At 45.8% G+C, this 24987-nt stretch overlaps 1 protein-coding gene across 4 annotated transcripts in view; it reads left to right on the forward strand.

Annotated features, from left to right (window-relative positions):
• Nucleotides 1-24987, forward strand: part of FRMPD4 (FERM and PDZ domain containing 4) — a 540986-nt gene that overhangs the window by 492359 nt on the left and 23640 nt on the right. For 3 of the 4 annotated variants that reach the window (XM_043570799.1, XM_043570798.1, XM_043570801.1), the window contains exons 5-9: nt 4694-4739; nt 11130-11234; nt 14216-14323; nt 18169-18300; nt 21984-22103. In XM_043570799.1, the coding sequence (XP_043426734.1) occupies nt 4694-4739; nt 11130-11234; nt 14216-14323; nt 18169-18300; nt 21984-22103 (511 nt within the window). The remainder of the gene's footprint in view (nt 1-4693; nt 4740-11129; nt 11235-14215; nt 14324-18168; nt 18301-21983; nt 22104-24987) is intronic. The other variant, XM_043570800.1, reaches the window with a different exon arrangement.

Below are 24987 nucleotides of genomic sequence, written 5' to 3' on the forward strand. Positions count from 1 at the left end.
AAACAGAATCTAACGTGGCCCCCAATAATCCTCGCTTCTGGCTATTCATACCTTTGTGTATTCCCCTGTCTTTTCATCTGGGTGGGGCTTTTGATGTGCTTCTCACCAACAGAATGTGGCAAAGGGATGGGATGTCATTTCTGTGATTATGTCACAGAAGACTGTAACTTCCAATCTTCCAAAGGAGAGTTTGCTGGTTATGATGAAGCAAGTTGCCATGTTGGGGACACCCATGTGGCAAGACACTAAGAGTGACCTCTGTCCAACCACAAGCAAGGAACGGAGGTCCTTGGTACAACAGCTCAAAAAGGAATTTAATCCTGCCAAAAATCACAAATGTGTGCTTGGAAGTGGATCCTTCCCAGTCGAGATTTCAGATGAGACCTCAGCCCTGGACAACACTTTGATGGCAGTCTCATGAGAGAAATTGTAAAAGATAACCAAGTGAAGCCATGCTCGTATTTCTGCCTCCTAAAAACTGTGAGATAATAAATGTGTGTCGTTTTAAGCCGCTAAGTTTGTGGTAATCTGTTATGTAGCACTAGATCAGTAATAAAGCTAGCGTCTGTGGTAGCACAGAATAATGTTCCCACCCACAAAGATGTCCACATCCTAATCCCCAGAGCCTGTGACTCTATATGTGATTCAGTTAAGAATGCGGTGATTATCCTGGACTGTCTGGGTGGACCCAATGTAATCAGAAGGGTCTTTATAATGGAAAGAGGAAGGCAGGAAAGATCCAGGGAGAAATGTGAAGATGCTACACTGCTGGTTTTGAAGGGGCCACGAACCGAGGAATACAGGAAGGCTCTAGAAGCTGGAAAAGGTTCCAGAATGAGTGCAGCCCTGCTGACACCCTGATTTTAGCCTAGAGAGACCCTATTTTAGACTTTTGACTTCCTTTCTTTGTAATGTAATAAATTTGTGTTGTTTTAAGCCACTAAGTTGGTGGCAATTTATTACAGCAGCAATCGGAAGCTAATACAGTGTCTGTGCTGATTTTCTTAGCGTCTGAGCCACATACCAGGTGTCCTTCTCCAGGCACTTACCCACTCTTAGCAGACTGCACTGGAGCTGGGACTATCTGCTTCCCTTTCCAGAAGGGAACAAATAAATACAGTGCCACTGGACATTGCTCTAGAGGAAATTAGCATTTTTCCCACAGCCTTGTGTGCCCATCTATCCTCACTCTTGTGTTTACCTTTATTGTTTCTTCTGAGAGCCCTGAGCACTCACTGTCTTAGTCAAGGATTGTTTGGACTCCAAGAATATGATCTGTTCAAGTTAGTTTAAGGAACGAGAAATTAGAGATGAGTGTAGCACGCAGCCCTCAGAGGGTAGAATCCTATCGCACTTGTGTTCTTCTTCCCTGCTGCCCATCCATGACAGCTCTTCAGGGCCAGCGCTTCCTTGGCCTTCAATAAACTCCCAGGCAGGCCCCATACGTGGATTTAGCAGGTTTAGAAAAAGTCTCCAGTCACTCGTACACTTGGAATCACGACAACTTGTAATCTGTGATTTCAACGTGTAATTGTCATGTCATAGTCCAAACTCCCAACTCCACGAGATGCCTTCCTTACCCCTTATTCCCCACCTGGGAAGCCTACGGTGGGTTAAGGGGCATCCCCCAACCTTCTTCTCTAGCTTTGGCTCCTTCCACATTAACATGGAAACAGGACAGTGAGTTAAAAAGCCAGAAAGTTCTCCCTTGGTTGGCACCCGTGTCACCTGGCATTGGTTTCCTCTATTCATGGGGTTTAATAAAAGTTGACTCTTTCTCCCCAGCTTCTGTATGTTTCTACTAAGGCTCTCTCACCTGTAGAGAGGCTCAGTTGGGCAAGACGCCTTTGTTAAATGACTCCAGGGTACCATTTCTACTGCATCTCCCACCTATTGGTGCCAGGAATTGCACACTTTGGGCCTGCCTCAGTGGAAAGGGAGTAATTTCCCAAATGTAGCGTCTGTTCTTTGGGCGTGTGTTGCTTCCGCCAGCCTTCCCCAGTCGCCTTTTTGTTGTTGTTGTTGTTTTTAATTGAGTGATGAGTCAGGCTCCAAGGTGCATAAGGGGTTAAGGGTCCCAAACTCTGGTTTTCAGTGCCTCCTTTGAAAGTCCTGTAGCACCTTGCTCTAACATGCAAGGGTGATTGGCGTCTGCTGGCATGAGGCCTCGGCTGAATCTGCCTCAGTCGTCCTAGCATCCTATAACATATGAACACATATGGCTTCCGGTTCCCCCCCCTCCCCCTCCTGGGATTGAGTTAGGAATCCTAAGGGACCCGCAGCACTATGGAGTTCATTCTTCACATCTGGCAGGTGATAATTAAGTACTTGTAGATGAGAGAAAACAGAGATAAAAGCCTATTCGCACAACTGATGATAGTTATGTTGAGATTTTTTTTTTTCCATCTTATTTGATTTCTAACAGAATGGTGAGTCTTATTCAGCCGTGCCTGGGACTCAGCTCCCAACCCTCTGTGCTGCTTCTGATTCTGCAGAGAAGGAAATCTGATTGGCTCACTCCAACCTCCGCGTCCGATCAGCTGTGCCCAGAGCATGAAACCCCGGGACCCAGTGCCTGCTACTGAGGGCCCTGGGAGCAGAATGGGGCAGAAAAGGCCCACTGCCGTGGCACATGCACAAACGCCAGAGGTCCCTTTGTTCCTGTTTGTGTTGCTTTCTGCCTATGTGCTCCTCGTATGCAGAGGTCTGGGTGGAATCAGTGTGGGCTGTGCCATTGTGTTACATCCACTGAGTGAGTGGTAGTTGTTTGCAGTGGAACAGCCCCAAAGAGTGGGGAGGCTGGCTGTCCCTTGTCCTGGTGAGCAAATTAGGGATTACGTCAGAGGTTTCTGGGAGCCGCCTCTCCTTAAGCAGTTTGTAAGTTTGCTGACCTGTGTCTACCCCAAATTTCTTCATCCACTTTCAGATTGTGAGTTTTTTAATTAAGCCATACGTGCAGAGAGTCAAATTAATCAAACTCATCACTTTATGGTATAAAGGATCGTCATCGTAGACCCACGCCATGCCCCTCTCCTCTGATTTTACTTGTTTAGATTCACACCCACTCCTATCCCCCCCGCGAGAAAAACTATTCCAACATGTTGAGTGCGCACCCCGTCCTTTCTTATTGCATTCTTCCAGATGTGTGCTGCTGTTTTGTGCACACGTGTTCTGAGCTTTTGCGAATGGTATTACGTTATCTATCTCATCTGGTTTCTTACACTACCTTTGAAGCCCCATCCTAGTAGTTACCAGGCACATCTAAGCTTCTGCCTCCTCTTGCTGGATCATTCTGTGGTACGCACCTCCACGCAGTCCCTAAAGGCTAACGGCAGACTTTCTCTGTGATATAAGCCAGAATGGAACGGCTGAGTCATGGTGCATGTGATACTGACGTTTGCCTGATGATGCCAGACTGCTCCCCTCAACCACCACATGTGTCCGCACCCCCAGCAGCAAAATGCACGATCGTTCATCTTAGCCACTCAATTCTGGCATCGTTATACTGTTGCTCTAGGCCTCTAATGAAAATGCTGGCTGCCTACTTGAGCTGCTGGAGCTTTCTGCCAACCCTTGGCAACTGGGAACTCATGGGAGCATGGGGGCCACAGTCAACCGTGTGCCGTCCCCACCCTGCCACCATGACCATCATCCTAATCTCTGATACTTTGAGTTTCTTGAGTTGTGTTCCTCCTTTCTCTGCTCCATCGATTTCCCTCCTCCCCCACCGTGTTCCCTACCTCACTCCCTACACCGCCCGCCCCACCACCCCTCCCACCCCGCCGCCGTGGTCCAGTTAGTAGAACCTGGTCCAACCCAGCCTGATGCGGGCACATTTAGCCACCATGCAGTTATTGCCAGAAATACGATTTGCAGTGGCTTCTTCTGGGGAACAGCCTTGCAACAGATCCCCTTTACTTTACCCATTCGGACAGTAAATCACAAAAGCAGGTAATTAATGAAAACCTAACATAGGAAAAGTCAGCGTCTCCTCAACAAAGTGGCAACTGACCTTTCTCCTACTCAGATTAAAAAGGGAAGGAAGGAAGGAAAACTATTCCCTGACGGGTTGAGTTCTTTGCTGGGATTGAGTTATTGTTCAACGTGTTCCCCCTCATGAACAAGATCTCCCAAAAAGTGCCCATCTGAATACGTGTCAGTGCAATGTCCTGGGCGTTGTTACCATGGACTTGGTGAGCCACACAGTATGGGGATGTGATGTTTGCTGGGGTGCTGTTTGCACACAAGCAACCTACACTGACCGTTTTCTGTCATGACGGTGGCCCTGAGAAGATACCGCTGTTACGAATTTTTAAAAATGGATTCCTTTTCTAGAAAATTAAAATGAAATGGCGAGACTCAATTTTGAGAGCCGGGGAAAGTGCAGAGACTGATTGAGATGAGGCTCCTAAAACAGCCCTTCCCTCGGCGAGTGTTATTTGAAGGTCCTGCTGCTCAGCATAAACCACACGGGAAGCTTTCCATCAGGCTGTTTGTTACACTGGCTGAGCACTTGACTTTGGTTTTCTCCACGGTCTGAAAGCCCACTTTTGAGCTTTTTGATTTACGCTGCCTGGGAGCCCAAGAAACGTTCGCCAATATCTCACACGTTTCATTTCAAAAGAACGCTGTCACTGTTAAGAGTCCGGCCTCTGTGCATTTCGTAAATATGTTTGTTTCTTTTCTCTTTCAGAAGCTGCAAAGAATCAATCCTCCTCACTGTCATTCAGCCTTACCCTGTAAGTGTCCTGTGAGTAAAAGTGCCACTGTATGACCCCAGGATTCCATCTCCTCGTCCCAGTCCCAGTGAAACCATGACGTTGAGTAACAGCAGAGAAAAACCGCATGCGTTTACAGTTCGAGTTCAGAAATCTTCAGTGCTTGTATTTTATACACCGTGATAGCAAACCCACTCATTGGAGAGAAAGGAAAGGAACACACTTTCTTGTGTGTTACCAGCTTAAGAATCACAAATGTAATGGGAATATTTAATTGTAGGACATTCTAGCATCATCCTTTTTCATATCCTCTTCTAAATAATTTGGTACATATTTCAGGGAGACTCCCCTTTAAGGGTGGTTGTCAGAGGAAATACGGCTGTCAGAATGTGATTTCAGCAGCCTTGGTCAGGAAGGTGGGGAGCAATTAAAGTCTTACTGCCTTCATTTGCCATGATTTTTTTTTATAACAACGTTATCGTGGTATGATTTGTGTATCCTGAAATCCACCCATTTTAAGTGTACAATTCAATGATCTTTAGCAAATTTACTGAGGTATGCAGCCATCACCACAAGGCAGTTTGAGAACAATTCCTTCAGCCAGTGAGATCTCTTGTTCCCATTTACAGTGACTGCTTCCTCCCCACCCTTAGTCCCAGGCAACGACGAACTGACTTTCTATTTCTATAGATTTGCTGTTGCTTGTGAATCCCATACATTGGCAGTTGAGCTAAAAAAAAATACCCTAGCAAATTCCTGCAGATTTTCCCCCAAACGTTGACCATCGCTACCTTGTGTGGCCTTTGCGAGGATTGGCAAAGATTCCCACCTGTTTACGCTTGTGTTTTCTTCCCCATGCAGTTGGGGGCTCTGCTCTTTGCCACACTCCATCTCCTGACCAACCTCTTCATCTCCCATGTTCCAGCATTTTCCTCCTAAACACCACGGCCTAAGCATTGTCGGCGTGAAAAAAATATGTATTCAAGATTCTGATAAGATGACGAATAGAATTAGCCAAGTAAACAATTAGCCAAGTAAACAAACTGTGCCATCCAGGACATAAGTACCTGTAATAAAAGCTTAGTTTACCAGTGACCGTTACTTTTAGTCCCTTCTCTTTGATTCCTTCCAAACCGCTAGTCTCTTTTTACATTGTTTACCAAGTTAACCAAACTGTCACTCACACCCTCTTCAAATCTGTCCACGCTCTCTCATTTCTTCACAGTGGACAAATACGTTAGGTGAAGCCAATGGGAATGTCTGCAGTAACCAAGTGGCTGACCAACCGTAACTTCCTGGTGGAACTTCAAGTTTATATGGTCTTTCCTGAATTCTCTCTTCCCACTTTATAACCTATTACACAGCAAGATCAGGACCGTTTTATGGCAAACCAGGTTATTTTGGCAATGTGACGTAATGTTTCATGCCGTGCCATAAACCTGGAGAAAGAGCAAGGGTTTTGCCACTTAAGTGTGGGGTTGTGCCTTGTGGCTTTGCTTGCTGTTTTTGCCAGTTGAGGGTGCATGAATACTCACAGGTTATTCATATGAACACTCACTGTTATCAGTGGGTCATGGAACTTGCTGTAATAGATGATCTGGAACTTTCCACGAGTTCAGGTGGCTGTTGATACTGTGCCATATGGAAGGTGAACATTTAGCCGCAACATTTAGGAGCAAGTGTTGCCTGCTTTGCTGGCCAATAGCTGTACCCCTGCTTTCGGCAGCACTCTCCCCCTGCCCGGCCGCTGTGAGGGAATCCTCATCTTTGACTTGCCTTGACCAGCCCTCCTTCCTGAAATGCCCACCGCATCCTCCAGCCCAACACGTCCTTAGCCTAGCCAGACCCTTCTCACCTTCCAAGCCTCCGCGCAAACTCTCAATGCTACCTCAGCGTTCTTTACCGTCACCACTGCCGACACTGGGGCTGGAGATCTCTGCGTTCTGTGGCGCCATTCTGGGCACTGTACGATACTTAGCGGTATCTCTGGCCTCTACCCACTAGATGCCTGTAGCACCCTCTCCCCAAGTTGTGACAACCAAAAATGTCTCCAGACATTGCCAAGTGTCCCTTGCGGGGGGGGGGGGGGGGAGGGGTGGATTGCCGCCACTTGGGAACCACTGCCCCACCTAGAGTCTTCCCTTACTGATCTGGCCCAAAGTGGCCTTCTCCTCTGAAATGTGGGAACAGAAATGAGGGAGTAGAACCCCCAAGTCATTTCAATAGATCGATTGGACTCAGAGAGAAAAGAAGGCGGGAGAAGAGCCTACACGTTGTTACTTACATTTTTGTGTTTGGATTTCCCTACCAGCGCGTTGCTTTTTAAAATACAGAAACATATGGGATCCGTGTATTTGCTGAACATTCTCTCAGCAGCCAGGACTGACCTCTCGAAACAGATGAGCCACCAGACCGAAAGAAAGTGTATAAAGTCTACTTCATTGCGGAGAGTGAAAATTAGCATTTTAATTTGTTTTGTCACTTGCTGGCCAACCTTTGTTATGTTGCATTTCCCCTGCATAACAAGGTCCAGTCAAGACAGAGAGTTGATGTTTACCCCTTCTCGCCTCCCTGGACTTGGTCCCAGGGCACCCAAAGCGAGCCCAGCCATGGAAATCAGTCTTTCCTGAGGCCCAGCTCCAGCGGGCCCGGGAGAAGAGTCTCACAATTCCCGAAGTTTTTGGAGAAGTCATTCCTAACAGGCTGCTGCCTCGTTTTTAAAGTATTGTAGACGGTTCTCTCCTTCCCCCCATTTTGACGTGATGGAAGTACAGAAGGAGACACAGACGCAAGAAAATAAGTGTGAACACATCTTTTCCCCGGAGGCAGCCAGTGTCAGTAGTGGAGATCTTTTACATACAGCTTCATTCTGCTTCTTTCACTTAGCGGATCCGAAGCATGTTTCCATATCATCCAGAATGCCTTCTAAGCACCATATACATGGCTGTAAAACATTATACTAAACCAAGATTTACTTAACCGACACCCTATTACCAAACGCTTCATACTGACTTTGATCGTTTTCTCTTCTGCTTGGGCACACAGCACCTTCGTGGATAAATCTTCATCTGTATTTAGTAGTATTTCCCCATTCTATGACGATGGCATTTTAGGAAAGGAATTTCCAGATTTCTTGGGGATTTTATTTGTTTTCTTCTGACCTACCATCTCCTTTCCTTGCGCTGTTTCCATTTATTAGAGAGCTTTCTTGGCCAGATCCTTCCTGCTTTCCTTTGACCCTGCCTTCCACAGTTCCCAAGTCTAGAACTTCCAGAACTCCCTAGTTCTGACGCGGCCTGAGACAGAGATTATTGGAAGAGTCTCGATTACCTCCCCTCACACAGTCCCAGCTCAGTGGGACTTGAGAGAAGTCGGTCTCGGTGCTGTTGCCCTGGAGCTACCACGATTCCCGTGAACTTGGGTTGTTTCTAGGCCAAAGAGGACACAGACCTGTTTGCCGGCTTCTCACTTCCTGCCCTGCTTCCACTCCGTCCCCCGCACCCGAGGGAGGCCCAGTGTATCGGATGGCATCGGCACCCAGGCCACATCTTCTTGGCATGTGTCACGTGGAGCACGCCAGCCCAATTGCCAGCTGAGAGACCGGTGATTGTCTGTGGGGGTTTTTTCTGGCCACAGGCAGATGCCCGTGCAGCAGGCCAGAGGTACTGAGGAGTCCTCATTCCCAAAAGAGCAGCCACTCCATCACTGACTGACAGGAGCTGGTGAACACATGCCCTAGCTCTCTGTCTCCTCCTCGGACATGATAACTCTGCTGACTGTGGTCTGCCTCATTCCTGGAGTTTCCCAACAGGGTTAAGCCCCAGTTGCTTACGGTGGTGACGGACTTACAGAATGCTTCATTGGCTTCCTCTTCTGCCCCGTCTCCCTTTCTCCTGCTCGCCTCTGCATGCTTCCTTGAAGCGCCTCCCATAACTGTTCCCTGCCCATGATTCCTTGTCTCAGGTTCTGCTTTGGGGGAACTCCAAGCTAAGTTACCCCGTGATGACTGTGGCTAGTTAGACCCCACCAACCATTTACTCAGTGTCTACTCTGCCAATAGTACTGTAGACGTAGAGGGACTGCAAATTCAAGACCTTACGCTTCAGTTTCAGAAATGTCTCTTATTCGTGTGATTTTTTTTCAAACAATGTTCTAGTGACTTCTAAGAGCAACTAAAAGCATCAGGAGCACACCATACGTCTACTCTGGCCACCTTAGCAACAGCAAATTTGGAAAGAGGTGCAGAGACTGATTAGAGCCCTTCTGATCTCAAAATTAATTAACAGCAAAAGAATCTGATTATTCTAGATGGTAATTACTTGTCATTTCCACCACAGGATATGAAGTGCTTGTGATCAGCACCCACAGGTCTACAGGTTGCTAAGAATTAATTCCTTGGGTTTCTGAGTGGTGTACATTGTATGTTTTTTTGAGCCGCAAAAAGAGATCTGAGTAAAAAACACAGTCCTGCCTGGTTTACATACCCCGTGTGCCAGAAATAACTCCAGCCAGTGGAATAAGCCATTATCTTGTTGACTCTAATTCAGTCACCTTCAGACATGAAGAGCTTATGTGGTTATGGTCAAAAAGTAATTTTTCAAATGGATGTTGATTGCATGGAATAGTCACAAGTCCACAACAAGAAAAATGCACTTGTATGAATTCTTGGACTTTGATCCCCAAGTCTGTTGACTTGCAAATACACATAGAATAGTATTTACTTGACTAACCACCTTGGCTATCTAGTCTCCTTGCTGGTTTTCCAGGTTTGTCATTAGGGCATGGTAAATAAATATGGGAGCAAGGAGGCCATAAGAGATGGGCATGCTATAGCTACAGAGAGAAGAGAGGAACACCCCCAGCTTGACAAGTTCTGCTCTATGGGGCCACTGACTTTAGGGGCTAATCACCTTACCACTTCCATGAAAACATCAATCCCTTCTAAGATTATATACCAAATGATATGCATAAGACAAACTAAGTTCTGTTAAGTACTTTTTTATTGAGGCAAGGAGTGATGTAGACCATTTTAGAAAAATCTGGCCAAACAGCACATTTACAAATTCAGACGCACAGAGGGATCCACCTCAGTATCCGCCATGTTGAACACGTGTGCGACCCTTCCTTCCCAACCAGTGCTGGAGCAGCGGCTGCTTCATCGTTGAAGCACCTCGCCTAATTAGTAGTGTCTGTTCTGGGTAGCTTTCTTACAGCCGCTTCACTTGTGCTAAACCCGTTATGCCAACGTAAATATCTCCTGCTTAAAACCATTAAGGGAGAATAATGTTTTCCCTTCAGCTAAAAAATGGCACATTGACAGCAAATGAACTCACGGCTGTACGATTTGTTAATCGTTACTAAACTTGGCCTGTAATTACAGAGATACTGAGGAGAACACCACTGTCACATCCCTTTAGCTCTGTAGTAGGACTTTTTTTTTTAATGTTTATTTATTTTGAAAGAGAGAGAGAGAGCGGGAGAGAGGGGAGAGAGAATCCCAAGCAGGCTCTGTGCTCCATCTCATGGCCCTGAGATTATGACCTGAGCCAAAGGTGGACGCTGACAGCCCGGAGCCTGCTTAGGATTCTCTCTCTCCCTCTCTCTCTGTGTCCCTCCCCTGCTCGTGCTCACTCTCTCTTTTTCCAAATACATACATAAATATGTTTTTAAAAAGCCAGGCTTCTGTCCTTTCACAGCCATCATTTAAAAAGATCCTTGGAGGGGCGCCTGGGTGGCTCAGTCGGTTGAGCGTTCGACTTTGGCTTAGGTCATGATCTCGCAGTTCATGGGTTCGAGCCCTGTGTTGGGCTCTGCGCTGGCGCGTCCAGAGCCTGGAGCCTGCTTTGGATTCTGTGTCTCCCTCTCTCTGTGCCCCTCCCCTGCTTGCATTCTGTCTCTCTGTCTCTCAAAAATAAATAAACATTAAAAAAATTTTTTTAAAGATCTTTGTAGGGGCACCTAGGTGGCTCAGTCGGTTAAGCTTCTGACTCTTGATTTTGGCTCAGGTCATGATCTCACGGTTCGTGAGACTGAGCCCCATCTTGGGCTCTGTGCTGATAGCATGGAGCCTGCTTGGGCTTCTCTCTCTCTCTCTCTCTCTCTCTCTCTCTCTCTCCCCCTCTCCACCCCTCCCTTGCTCACGCCCTGTCTCTCAACATAAATAAACTTTTTTTAAAATTTTTAAAAAACAAAAAATCGAAAGATCCTTGGAAATGTGCTCAGTAAGAACATGGAACGTGCTGTTTGCAGTTTGGTCTGCTAAGTCAAACTTACTACTTTATGCGCATGACAGGGTTTTGATTGCATCCGTAATTCGTGTTTTACATTTTTGAGAAGACAAGATAGAAAACAACTGGTACAAGGTCTGCATTATGTTACCAATAATCCTGTCAAATGTTTTCTTGTTTCTAGTCTCCCAAATCAGCATTTATTAGTGCTGCAAAAAAGGCAAGATTAAAGTCCAATCCAGTCAAAGTGCGATTCTCCGAGGAGGTCATCATCAATGGCCAAGTGTCGGTGAGTTGACCGTTGTCTGCTTGTGACTCAGAGAGAGTCGCTGAAACAGGGGCCTTTTACTAGGCAAGGCCAGTCGCTCTTCTGGAATGATCAGTTTAGAAGTCTTTGTTGGATTTCACAGGGCTGTTGACATGTTCCCTCTGGTGTATCCACGATACGTAGTAGTCCAGTGTTTTCTTCGAATGATTCCAGTGTTAGAGACCTCGCTACTTTGCAAAGGAGTTTGTTTGATTTGAGATCACTGGCGTTGCCTCATATTCAGTAAAATACACCTCTTTGTAACTTCCGCCTACTTCTTCCCATTCTGCCAACTAAGCATCCTCCCCTTATATATTTTGAGAAAGGTTTCCCTAAGTTTTTCCTTACTCAAAATTAAATGTCTCTTTCCTTTCAATTAATCAAAATGGAGACAAGTTAAAGTAATGGGGAAGTTTCATATATGCAACCAGAAGTGAGGAAATACTGCCCGGATCTCTGTCAATGGGTCTCAATAGAAATCATGATTACTCAGGCACATAATTGATCTTCAAAATGAATAGCGCCAACATCAATAACTTGCTGTATTTTCGATTCTTTTTTGCCCAAGAAAATCTAGCATAGTGTTTTTTGCTTTTCGAAAGCTGTCATCTAAGGCACTAATAGTTTTTGGACTTCTGAAATACCAGCTTTGGCTGTTCGGGTTTTGTTGTTGCTGGTGGTAGTGTTTAAACAGAGTCACAAGGATAAAATCTCATCCATGACATGCTCGTTAGGGGTCACAGACTCTTCCCTGAGGGTGGTCCTGGATCTGGATTTGCAGATGTAGGCTTGCACATCCTGAGCTCGGCACTCCCGGTCCAAGTGTCTTTCCAGAACTTGCTGACCTGTGCCTTCCCCACTTGGGGGTCCAGGAGTCAGCTGGCCAATCTGTGAAACTATGTGATGCTTGCAGGGGGGACCTAGGGCTGTCATTGTGCTGCCCTGTGAGCATTTCAGCTGTGGTCTTGTCCTCCCGGTTGCCACGTCCCAAACCATCCTCTCGGCCCCCTTTCACCCCACGTTGTCCTGCTCACCACAGGGCATCCCTGTCTTCCTGAAAGCACTTAGCATCCATTACCATCTCACAAGACTATCCCAGTTTAAGGCCGGAAGGTTCCAGTCGCAGAGGAATTGTGATATCACAGAAGGTCATCTGAAACTTACCCCATCTTTTCTCAAGCTTCCGAGCATGAGATTGGGTCATCAGTGTATGCATCTATTTTGTTTTAATGTTTATTTACTTTCTGAGAAAGAGAGAGCACGTGTGGGGAGGGGCAGAGAGAGAGGGAGACACAGAATCTGAAGCAGGATCCCGGCTCTGAGCTGTCAGCAAGTGCCCGACGTGGGGCTCGAACTCATGAGATGTGAGATCGTGACCTGAGCTGAAGTCGGACGCCCAACCCACTGAGCCATCCAGGTGCCCCAGTGTATGTGTCTTTAGAGAGAATAGGAGACTAGAAGCTTCTGTGGCTATTTTTGCCCTGGGTATACCAGGTCCATTCAAGGTAGCTGGTGTGTGAGGACAGCTCTTGGGGTCAGTCATCACCCGCAGCTCCTCTGCCTCATCACAGGCCTGTGTGTGGCAGGGACCTTCAGTCTCAGGTCGGCTCCTCAACCTTTGGGACCATCTTCATTTTCCATCTGCTCTTGCTCTGCTGAGTCATCGAGTATTATTTCGTGTCGAGTTGGAGGCAAACCAACTCAGTGAATCGGGTAGTAGGAAAGTCATGTGTGAAGTCCACAGGAGAAAGGAGAGGGAGGAAATTCAGAGAAAGGAACAGGAAGCGAAAGCCACGGAGCCTCTTCTGGAAATGCTCAGGGACTGAGTTCCCTTGGATTCGCGGTAGGACATTAGCCAGTCTCTGGACATCTTGTCTTCAGTTTCTTCATCTGTAAACAAGGGACATGTGGTTTCAGGATTGCCGAGTTCCACTTGACTCCTATGACTTCGTGACCGGCTACATGGGAGAAACACAGTTCACTCCAAGGATTGGCAGAACTCCTCCAACATGCCTTCCGTCTTCCCCTGCCCTCTCCCCCTATTTCCAATTAAAGAGAAAATTCGAAGGACTATGTTTCTGCTGTTTACTTTTGGTCATGTCTCCAGCATCTGTTTTTAAATTATTTTTAAGTTATGATGTTTGTTAGAGACTTAGTTGTTTTTTTTTTTAATTTTTTAATGTTTATTCTTGAGAGAGAGAGGCAGAGTGCAAGTGAGGGAGGGGCAGAGAGAGAGGGAGACACAGAATCTAAAGCAGGCTCCAGGCTCTGAGCTGTCGACACAGAGCCCGAGGCAGGGCTCGAACCCATGTGAACCTTGAGATCGTGACCTGAGCCAAAGTCGGACACTTAACCGACTAAGCCCCCTAGGTGCCCCTAGACTTAGTATTTTAATCTCTAACACACTACCTCATTCCTTATATGTCCCCTTTGAGTTTAAGGAACATTCCTAAATGGGTTAAAAATTATTTCATAAAATAACTTTATACTTAAAGCTTGTGAATGCTCGGTACTCCCTTTTCATGACTTCTGCCAAGTTCAAACGTCATCATTGCTGGCCCTCGTTCTTTTCTAGGTAGCCTGCTCTGCTAAAGTCTGTGCGTGTTGTCCTAAGCATTGTGGCTTAATTGCAAAGGCATCATGTCTGTCATTGTGTGTTCTACTGGGAAACCTTGATTGAGGAAAAAAAAAAGAAAAAGAAATTCATCTGATTTGTTTTCTGATGGAAAAACGTTCTTTCATTTGAATCGACTGAGTTATTTGCAGCTGGAAAAGAAGAGATTTCCTCTGAACAACTAAACTCAGATATCACCAGAGAGACCCCTTTTAGCCTTAGAGAGTTCAGTTGGTGGTGGCGGTGTTTTATGTCGTGATTAGAATAAATTGTAGGTAGGTGCTGTTTCTGCAAAGAGCGGAATTCTACTTTGATCTTCTTTGTTGTTGTTGTTGTCGTTGTTAAACAGGAAACTGTTAAGGATAATTCACTTCTTTTTATGCCAAATGTTTTGAAAGTGTATCTGGAAAATGGGCAGACCAAATCATTTCGCTTTGACTGCAGCACCTCCATAAAGGTAAGCGGACCCGCTAAACTCTCCACCTGGACACCGGCAGGTACGGTCTCGTGTGACAGCACCTTCTCTCAGAACTACCTGTTTATTGCTGAGATTTCTTTGGTGGCTTCCAAATAAGGGCGCGTATGAATATTTAAAAAGAAACCAAAACCAGAAGCTTTAATTAAGAAGGTTCTGCTGCGTGTGTGTGTGTGTGTGTGTGTGTGTGTTGCAAAATGATATAACATGCTATCACTGACAGATCGCTAGGGTTAGTCACTTTAATGCAACTCCAGTTTAATTAAAATAGTGTGGCTGTCCCCAAGAAGGCTTGGCACCCTGCCCCAAAGCCAGTATGATTTCGTAGCGATGTCCGCCACCGAGAGGATGAAGACGTTAGCCGTTCATTGAGTATCTGTTACTGTGGTGTCCAGCAAAAACCAGGGCGAGAGTAATGTAAAGATAGCATTTACTTTTAATTGCTGTCACCAATTTCATGGAAATAATGCATAAAAAGGCAGAAACGAGGCGTGCTTCTCAGGAGAAGGGGTGAAAAGGAAGAGGCGCAAAACAGTCCTATTATTGCAAAGCCACAGGTGAGTTTTACATAATGGGTATTATAACAAAGCAGATGGGTTCTTTCCCTCCATGCTTCCTTCCTGGGGAAGAAAAGTGCATATTCTATTTTTTATTGGACAAAAGTGTGTTCCGAAATTGATTGTTCCCTAATGCCTCCAGCAGCCTAAAATAGGCTTTCTTCAAATGGCACAATAAAAGAGGTTTTATTGAGGTTTAAAAAAAAAAAAAAAAAAAACCTAGTGATGATCTGTACAATAATGTATCAAGAGAACATCAAGTCTGTGATAAAAACGTCTATCAATAGTCAACCCCTCATTCTCGGCGTTTAAATTAATCAGCATAGGCCTTATAAGTGGCAGCATTTCTGCGAAGGCCCACTCACTGTGCATTCTTCCTGCCACGATACTAGCAGGTGGCCTGTTTGGAATTGCTTCGAATAGGTGGCGATCTAGCAGGTCATAGAGCAGACCATGTTCTAGATTGATGACGGAGGGTGTAAGCCATCCTTAAAATCCTTCCACGGCAAGCGTCAACTCCGTGCAAAGCTGCTCGTTTTAAATACCGATGACTGACAGAAGCCCTTTTCCTTTATTCCTACTCACGATCCTTGTACGGTGGGGTGTTACTCTCATTATTGATCCGCTAGCCTAGAGGTGGGCAGGCTTTTGCTCAGATTTTTTTCTCACAAAAAAATCACGGCGTTTACATAGACTATCTACTATCTATCTGACCACCAGCTAAAGACACTTCTAGCAGGCAGTACGCTCCAAGGGCTTACAGTTTACCTCCCGAGAGCCAGGAGCAAAGAGACAGACCTTTCTTCGGGCAGGACTAATCCTTTTCTACACAGACCATATGGAAATGAGTGGGCATGGCCAGACGTAGTCTGAAGGCCTCGAGCTGCATTATTACAACCCCTCTGAAGCTCCAGCTTGTTCTCTGATACCCAGTGGTCAGGAAAGCGCCTTGCCATTGCCCCCCGCCATCCCACCTGAAGATCCGCGTAAAGACTTGAATGCATTCCTTAACAGAAATACGCGTAAATGTAAAGGAGAGCCCTGTTGTTAATTCCCTGCGGGCTCTGTATTATGGGAACCCACACGAGACTGAGGTTGACTTCCCTGAGGGTGGCAGATGGCGAGGAGAAAACAGGGAACAGTGCAGAGTTCACGGCGAACGATATGATGGTGTTTAACAACATTTGCCAAAATTCTTGCTACAGTATCGCAGTGGAGAAAAGCTGTTGCTATCGATTTCCCAGTGTCCTCTCGGGTGATTCAGGAGAATATTTTACAACATGCTTGTTGCCACACAAAGGCTGGTTTTGTTCGTTCTTTTCTGGGCCTTGAACAAAAATTAGGAAGCCGAGGACCTTTTTATGAAATTCAGTATAGTCGAGGCATTTGTGTTGAATGCCACTCTTGGGTGGTGAGTGGGTGTGGGGATCTTTGTTTTGTAGGGGTCTGAAGAAACTGAGAAAGGTCTATAGGGAAGAATCAAAATTTCAGAGAGATCACTTCAAAAAAAAAAAAAAAACCTCCATGTCATTACAGGGTTTTTCCATCTTGGCATTGTTGATACTTTGTTTGGAGCAGGGAATTCTTTTTTTTTTTTTTTTTTAATGTTTATTTATTTTTGAGACAATGTGAGAGACAGACTGCAAGCAGCGGAGGGTCAGAGAGAGGGAGACACAGAATCTGAAACGGGCTCCAGGCTCCCAGCTGTCAGCCCAGAGCCCGACGCGGGGCTTGAACCCACGAACCCTGAGATCGTGACCTAAGCCGTAGTCAGATGCTCAACCGACTGAGCCATTCAGGCGCCCCCGGAGCAGGGAATTCTTTATTGTGGGGGCTGTCCTGTGCACTGTAAGATGTTCAGCCACATCCCTCAATGTCAATAGCCTCTCCAACCCCATTGTGACAACCAAAATGGTCTCCAGAAGCGGCCAAATGTTGCTGTAGGGCACAATTGCCTTAGGATGAAAAGCACTGTTCTTTGGAGTTTTTAGCGACGGCGTGTAAATTATCCCGAGAGATCACTTAGTTTTTGAGGACATGGAAAAAAAAAAGTAATGGGTTTGTTTTTTTTTAATTTCATTTCAAACGAGAGCTCATTTACTAGTTTTCAGATCATGAAAAAAATAAGTCACGTTTTTTTTTTTTCATTTTCAAAGACACCTATCTGATCCTAAAGGTTTAATCCTTTAAAGGATTGCTTGTTCATTGTACCCTCCCCAGAGATTCAGAATAAAAGCTAATAGGGGCGCCTGGGTGGCGCAGTCCGTTAAGCGTCCGACTTCAGCCAGGTCACGATCTCGCGGCCCGTGAGTTCGAGCCCCGCGTCAGGCTCTGGGCTCAGAGCCTGGAGCCTGTTTCCGATTCTGTGTCTCCCTCTCTCTCTGCCCCTCCCCCGTTCATGCTCTGTCTCTCTCTGTCCCAAAAATAAATAAATGTTGAAAAAAAAAAAGAATAAAAGCTAATATATGTATATTGTTCTAGTGCCCTACCTCTGTCAAACAGTGCCACAATAAATGTGTTCTCTGTATGAACTCATTCAGTCCTTGTATCTGTTCTGACCTATAAGGTATTCTCATCATCCCTGGGTTATAGATAAGGGCATTAAGACACTTCCGAGTTTGATAACTTGCACGGAGGTGCACAGCTAACGTGAAGTCGAGCCGGGTGTGGAAACCAGATTCTTTCCAGATCCCACATTCCAACCATTACCGCATGCTCTTAACAGAAGGGTAGACTAAGGGTCAGCAAACGTTCTCTGTACAGGACCAGGGAGCAAATATTTTAGGCTTCACAGACCATACAATCTCGGTTGCCGATGCAAGGGGCAAAAGCAGCCATCGACACTATGTAACCAAATGAGTGTGACTGTGTTTATACAAACAGGTGGGGGGGAGCAGATTTGGCATACAGGGGGTATTCTGCCCACCCCTGGGGTAGAGCACTTTCCAAGGTGGTTTAATTGCCCCCCCCCATCTAGAAGAAGGGGAACCGAACCCACTCCACTGCACAAGTTATTGATAAGCTTTCCAAGTTAAGACAAGCGAGCACCTCCCCCAGCTAGTCCCCCCGTTGCCTCCCTGTTTCTGAACTCCATAACGATCCGGGGTGGTGGGAGAGGTCAGGAAAAAGGAATATCAAGCTTCAGGATCCAGGCATCGTATAAAACTTACAGATCCGAAGCCTATTCGAGCAACACTTTTCGGTCGTGGTAAACTCTGCAAGAGAGCCGTGTTGGTTTTGATAGCATCTTGTCAATGTTTCCTCTGTAAGGATGTCATCTTAACTCTTCAAGAGAAGCTCTCCATCAAAGGCATCGAACACTTCTCCCTCATGCTGGAGCAGAGGACGGAAGGGGCCGGAACCAAGCTGCTGTTGCTTCATGAACAGGAGACTCTAACTCAGGTGTGTGACATCACACTCGCAGGTGAGAGCAGAAATTATGCCTGCCGGTGAGAGCCGAGGCCATCTGGCCCCAGAATTCCCCTGTCCTCTCCTCCCTTCAATGTACTCACTGAGGCCCTGGGGATCCCCACTAAAGAAAGCTCTGGCATTCACAATGGGTTGTACACCTCAAGGTGACGCTTCTCTATTTTGTTCATTTTTCTGTAGCCCGTCAGTCGGCGTCACGTGCGGAGTTGCTAAAGACTCGGCACGTACTTGTAAGGGTTAAATTGTAGTGTAGGGTGAACGCTTAGCTTGAAAAGTAACAACTTTGTTCTGACACTGAAGGTCAAAAGATAACAGCCTTGCTTTTACTCTTGTAAATCATACTTCATACTCTTGTGAATCAGGCTTTACCAATGAAGGAAACAAAAGCTCAAAACAAGAGCATCAGAGACAAGGTCAAGGAGATCCACTGGTTGCAACTTAGCGGCAGAAAGTCTAAAATAATCACTTCATTCGATAACTGTTTCTGACTCATCTGGCAACTGTTTCTAACTCATCTGGGAACCGTTTCTCTGTTCTGTTCCCAGATAACGATAAAACGATGTGATCGGCTTTAAAAACTCTGTACCCCGGCTGTTCGGAGCCACACTCTTATCAAGAGCGTTGGTCCCGATCGGTTGGCCTTGCCTCTCATTGTAATAAACTTTGTTGCGACTGTCACCGGTGCCCGTAGCATTCTGTTTCAGGAGTCCTGTGGATGCAACATACTCACTGGGAATGTGGCTCCGCAGAATCATGTTTTATGTCATGGGAAGGACTTGTTTGCCTGCTTTGACAATGCATCTCTCGAAACCGTTGAAAAGAAATGGCTTCTGAGATTATTTAAATTAAATCAGAATCCTAGTTAGTTGTCTTAAGTTCTGGGTGCACACTTGCCTGTTTGTGGAGGCTTGAAATGCCCACCCCAGTGCTGCTCACTGTCAGTGTTGGATCCACCAGTGCATCCCAGTTCCTGGCCACCCCCATCTGTTCCCTGGGGAGACAGGCAGGCTGCTTGGCTGCTGAATTCAGCGTGGCACCCTCCTTTCTCTCGTGATTCCGCACACGCAGTCTTTGCCGGAGGTAGAAGGGATCTCAGCCGACTCCTCTTACGGAGGAGAGCTCTGTGAGTGAGGAGGGAACTTTAGGGAGGGGGAGACCAGGAGGAGGAGCAGGAGGTGCCCCCCAGACAGACGGGGTAGCAGAAAGCGTTGTCGCATTTAAGTCTTCGCGGTTGCCGCGTAATTAAAAGCTGGTGCCCCGCGAGTTGGGTCCCACGACATGCCTAAGTCTCTTGATTCAGTCCAACTCAGTGCAGGGAATTAGTTATAAAGCTGTCGTTTGTGTACATTTACAGCCCTCGATCTACACTTGACCTATTTTTCTCAGGTTTGAATCTACCTGGAGATACTTTAAACCGCTTCTAATGATCGTTTCTTGTTTTAACCTGTGCCAAAACTCCCTTGGAAACCGATGACTTACTTTATGCTTTGTTACAGGGGAGCAACCCCCGATATTCAGAATCCCACATGGGCAAGATCACTGTTTGGCTCGGAGTTCCTCCCGAAGCCGAACTTAAGACAAGGGTTTGGGTGCCCGTGGTTTATGGGGAGGAGAGATCCGGAAACACTGGGAGAGGGAGGGAAGTGGGGCAGGGCCGTCTTCCGGCTGGTGGTGGTGTGGGCTGCTTCCGAGGACGGGTGCTCCCTGGCCGCGCAGGGTCGCCTGGTGCTGGCCAGTGGTCACCGGTGTTTGCAGGAAGTAGCCTTCAGCTCGTGGTCATAAATGCCAAGGGGATATGGGCCGACAGCCAGTAAGTAGGAGTCTAGTGAAACTTCCCACAACCTTTTGATATTGCTAGATGCACTCTCCCTCTGAACTTCTATCTACCGCACAGCCTTCATGGGAAAGCTTCTTGCTGGTTTAGCAGGACAAAGATTCTTTCAACGTGTCTTCTGGAGCTAGGCAACCATGACTTCTCATTCCAGACTGATCTCCAGGTTTTTAAATTCCCGTTAAAATGTTAGAAGGAAGCAGAAAGCCTGCAACACTGATTTTTCCCTTCTCTTTGTAGAAGTGGCTGTGTTTATCAGAACGAAAAGCAAAGTGTTAAAACTTCAAGTATGCTCCCTAGAAAAGAAAACTTATGGATTTAAATATCCTGAAACGAATCAGCTATATGCCTTTGAAATCACTGCATTTGAAAAGCTAGATCAATAAAGTATTTATAGGCATGGTAGGAAATGAGAGTAAGTATAAGAAATGTGTACGTTTCCAGGAAATTGTTTTCTTGTTTTAGGGACTGTTATTTTTATGGGCTGCTGTTTCTAATGAGTCTAAAGCACTTTTTTTGCATTACATTATTGCCCAAAACTAGTGTAGCCTACTGACGATAAAAATAGGCTCAAGGTCGCTTGTGGAAAATTCAGGAAAGATGGATTCTAAGCAGTAATGAAAGGATCTGGAGATAAATGATACCTGACTTTCTAACATCAGCACAGACCTTCAGACAAAATACCCTAGGACATCCCCATAAAACCCCACAGCAGACCCGAGCCACACTACTGGTCGCTTAGGTGCCCGTATTTTCTTCTTCCTGGTTTGCTTGACCACCAGCCAGCGATGAGCAGCCCCCGGCCCATGGGCTCGTGAGTCCACTTGGCTTTGTGATCCTGCCCACAGCCAGAAAGCTGGGTCAGGGTTTCTACTTCTCAGTATGCCTTTAAAAGGAGTATGTGTTTTCCCATTGAAATTCTTCTACTCAACACAATTAGCAATGTAAACTGTAAGAATACACACACACACACACACACACACACACAACACGGGGTTCAATGAGGCTATTGCTGTTCCTGTTTCGAATTTTAAATTCCAGTTCATGAACACTTTTATTTTGCCAGATTTGTCCTCTAAAAAACAAAAGTAGTTACAAGTCCGTGAAACTGCATACAGATCCATAGAAAACACATTCAAGGGCAATGCACTCATTGACCTGTTTATTAAGCACCTACTATTCATCGGCCGATTCCCTTTTGTTGCAAAAGGAATTACGAATTACGAAACCTAACCGCTAGTAGCCGGCGCATGCTGCGCTGGGTAAAAGGAAAAACAAAACGGTCCCTGGTCCTCAGCCCCGAAGAACCTGTGGAGTATTTGAAGCTCCTTTGAACGATTTGAACGATGTCGTGATACCAAAAAGTGCGGGGTAGTTTGGAAACTTGTGGATTCCAGAATTAGCGCACGGGCCCAAACTTGCATCTTCCTAGTTTCCGGTCTTCTTCAGAGGGCCAACCTCAGACGCCTGGCACCCGTTCCGTCCACATCAGGAAACTCCCATCCCCCTGGGACGGCCTGGAACCAAGGACTTTTCAGTGGTCCGGTGGCTCCGTGATGAGGGTTTATTGCCTTTGTTTAGTGTCCTCTCCTGCCTGACCTGCTTCGCCCACTCCCTTACTGGCCTCTCCTGGGAGCAGTTCTTTAGTAAGACCCTCATGTCAGGGTCTGCTTCTGGGGAGCAAGACCCAGGGTCTGAGCAGTTTTCGGGGAGTGAGTATCTATGACACAGAGTAAAAGACCTTCCACCACCTCCTTCTCTGGCGTTCAAACAAAGTTGCCTTTGCCTGCACTGAAGGATTCTTGCGATCCGTCTGCTCTTCTAGGTGACACAGCGGCCCAGCTCCCATAAGATGAGGTGTCTTTTCCGCATTAGCTTTGTCCCGAAGGATCCAATTGACCTTTTACGGAGAGATCCAGTTGCATTCGAGTATCTCTACGTTCAGGTATGTGAGAATTTGGGCATGTTTCATATGAATATTGGGGGATAAATTGAATTTGGGGGTTTTTTCCCCTAAATTCCTTCATTTGGAATCTTCTTTCTCTTTGGCCCCCACCCCACGCTCAGTGCATCATGAGATGACTCTGTTTTGCCACTTTCACTTTTGAAATAATTTCATAAGTATGAACACGTGCTCACCTCCCTGTCCCGCTCCCCAACACACACACACACACACACACACACACACACACACACACACAAGTTCATTTACCAAATCATGGTCATTGATTTGGTAAATGAATGTCATTTACCAAGTCATGTTCATTTACCCCTAACTACCTCAGTGTGTATTTTCTAATAACGAGGAAACTGTCTTATATAATCATGGTCCAATTAACAAAATAAGGAAATGTAACACCGATGCATTGCTGTCCTCGTGTGCAACCTATATCCAGATTCTTCCCACTGTCCCCAAAATGGCCTTTATGTCAGTTTTTTTTTTTTTTTTTTTTTTTTCTAGAACAGGATCCACTCCAGGATCCCATTTTGCATCTTGGTATCATGTCACTTTAATCTCCTTAAGTCCAGAACATACCTCGTTCTTTCTTTGACTTTCAAGACTTCGACACTTTTGAGGAGTGCTGACCAGTTATTTTGTAGAAATCTCGGAATTCGAGTTCCTCTGATGTTTCTCTCCTGATTAGGTTGAGGGTATGTCATTTGGGCAGAGGCATATGATGATGTCAGTCTGTCCCCTTCATGACGAGGTTAACTTTGACTCTTGGTTAAGGCAACGTTCTCCAAGTTTATCCATCCAGAAGTTACTACTTTTTTTGTGATTGACAGGTAATTTGTGGAGAGTAATTAATACCCTTTCACTCACCAATTTCAGTATTCATTCATGCGTCTTGCCTGAATCCGTTATTACTGCAATGGTTTTAAAATGATGATTTTTCTAATTCCATTATTTCTTCTTCATTGATTAATTGGCATTCTGCTACGAAAAAGATTTTTTTTCCCTTTGCCCTTTATTTACTCATTTATGCACTCATTTATTTGGTGCTTAGACTGTTCTGAAATAGGATATTCCTTATAATGGAATAATTCATTTCAAGGCAATAAGACTTTAAAAAAAAAGTATCCTTTGCAGACTGACTATATCTAATTCTGGGTTATAATTCTCAAAAAACAAGGCTTCCAGAGATGAGTCTTTCGCTAGTTTGCCCCAAAGGGAATTTATTCGTCTGACTTTAGGAGATGTTCTTGTATTTTTCCCTAACTGCTACCCATTACTCTCGCTTAAATTCCCAGTACAATCACATTAAACAGTAAGAACCCATTTACCTGAAGTTTAAGCATCTCACATTAGAAACTATTCAGAGATTGTAAACCTAAATGTAACCTCCCCTGACAAAAAAGGGAGAAAGTGCCAAAGTGAGGCAAAAAACAACAACAAAACCCCAAAGACGTGCCCCCTTTGGTTAGACATACCTGTGTAAGGCCAAGACTTCTGGAGCCATAAGAAATAAAAAACAAAGAAGGTGGGAAAAGAAAAAAAAGAAACATTTGTTCAGCCTAGGTAGTTGATACACTGGTTTTGTTTTACTAGTCTCAGTATTTTCTTGTATATTTCAAAGCTCCCGTAGTCTTTAAAACATTGAGTGGGAAAAGAAAACAGGTAGAAGATGGCACAGAGACAGAGGCCAGGTGCATGCCAGAGGTTGGGAATGGGGACATAAATTAAAGTGGCAAGAATCCCTGGAGAACAGAAATTAAACCGAAGGCAAAAGAAGCCGGATGTACTAGAACATTCTAGCACATAGGGCACTAAACGCAAGGCTCACTTAAACGTCCCCCACCTCAGTGCTCTTCGGAAGAGACTCTGGTACTTACAGCTCAGTAGGATGATTGACGTTCATGAAGATAATCCTGAGTCATCTGGAAAAGGCAAGTAAAGATATGTGCAGTGTACTTTATACCGTTTCCTACCCAGAACAGTGAAACTGTCATGACCTGGGTTTTTTAAATGTTAAACTTGGGCCACCCGGACCCCTCAACTCTATCCCCTGTTCCCCAGCAGGCCAAGTGACCCAGAGGTGACTGCCTGCTTCTCAGCCGATGCGTTACTGCCTCTTCCCCTAGCCCTGCTGAGAATCAAGCTGGGGCTCTGCCGTGGCTGCTCAGATGATGTGCTACGTTTTTTGGCTTGTTAGTTGCAATTAAATAGTTACACAGGTGCCAGTCAGTGCGTGGCTGTAGACAGATGCGTTCACTTGTCAATCGCTGTAATTATGTACTCACCCCATTCACAAGGTGCTGCTTCGAAACTGTTCTACTCTGCTTCTGCTCTAAACATCCCATTTTAAAACGCCCCTGGCCTTTACGAAAAAGGAATGTGGTTGTGTTTCTCCTGGGAAGGACCGACCTCTTAGGTAGACCAGGAGGACTGCTAAGCACAATTCTGTTTAAGGTGTGTCGATTCAAATCTAATGCAGTTCGTCGAGATCTTCCTGATTCAAAAGAGACACTTTTTATACGTGTGGGGCTGTTCTGCGAAGCAGAGATCCTGCCCAGCGATCTTGCCCCGGGGGACTGGCAAAAGACCGATGACATTTCTACTGTCCCCCCTTGGGTGTTGCACGGGTGGTGGACTAGCCCGCCACCCCTTCGAGGATTAGCCAGTGGAGGGAGGAAAGGAGGTGGGAAGCCATGTGTGCTGGGCCAAAATTAAGCTACCATCGTCTCATATGTCCTCCGCTGAGAATAAGAAATGAGAATTTCTTGGCATCCGACTCTGTTTCACAGAATGCGAGGTATGTCCAAAATAACTTCTCTGTCGAACAGAAGTCAGTGGATCTGCAAATGGCGCTGTGTGCCCATGTCGATTT

The sequence above is a fragment of the Prionailurus bengalensis genome, chromosome X (genome assembly GCF_016509475.1).
Source record: "Prionailurus bengalensis isolate Pbe53 chromosome X, Fcat_Pben_1.1_paternal_pri, whole genome shotgun sequence".
Taxonomy (NCBI): Eukaryota; Metazoa; Chordata; class Mammalia; order Carnivora; family Felidae; genus Prionailurus; species Prionailurus bengalensis.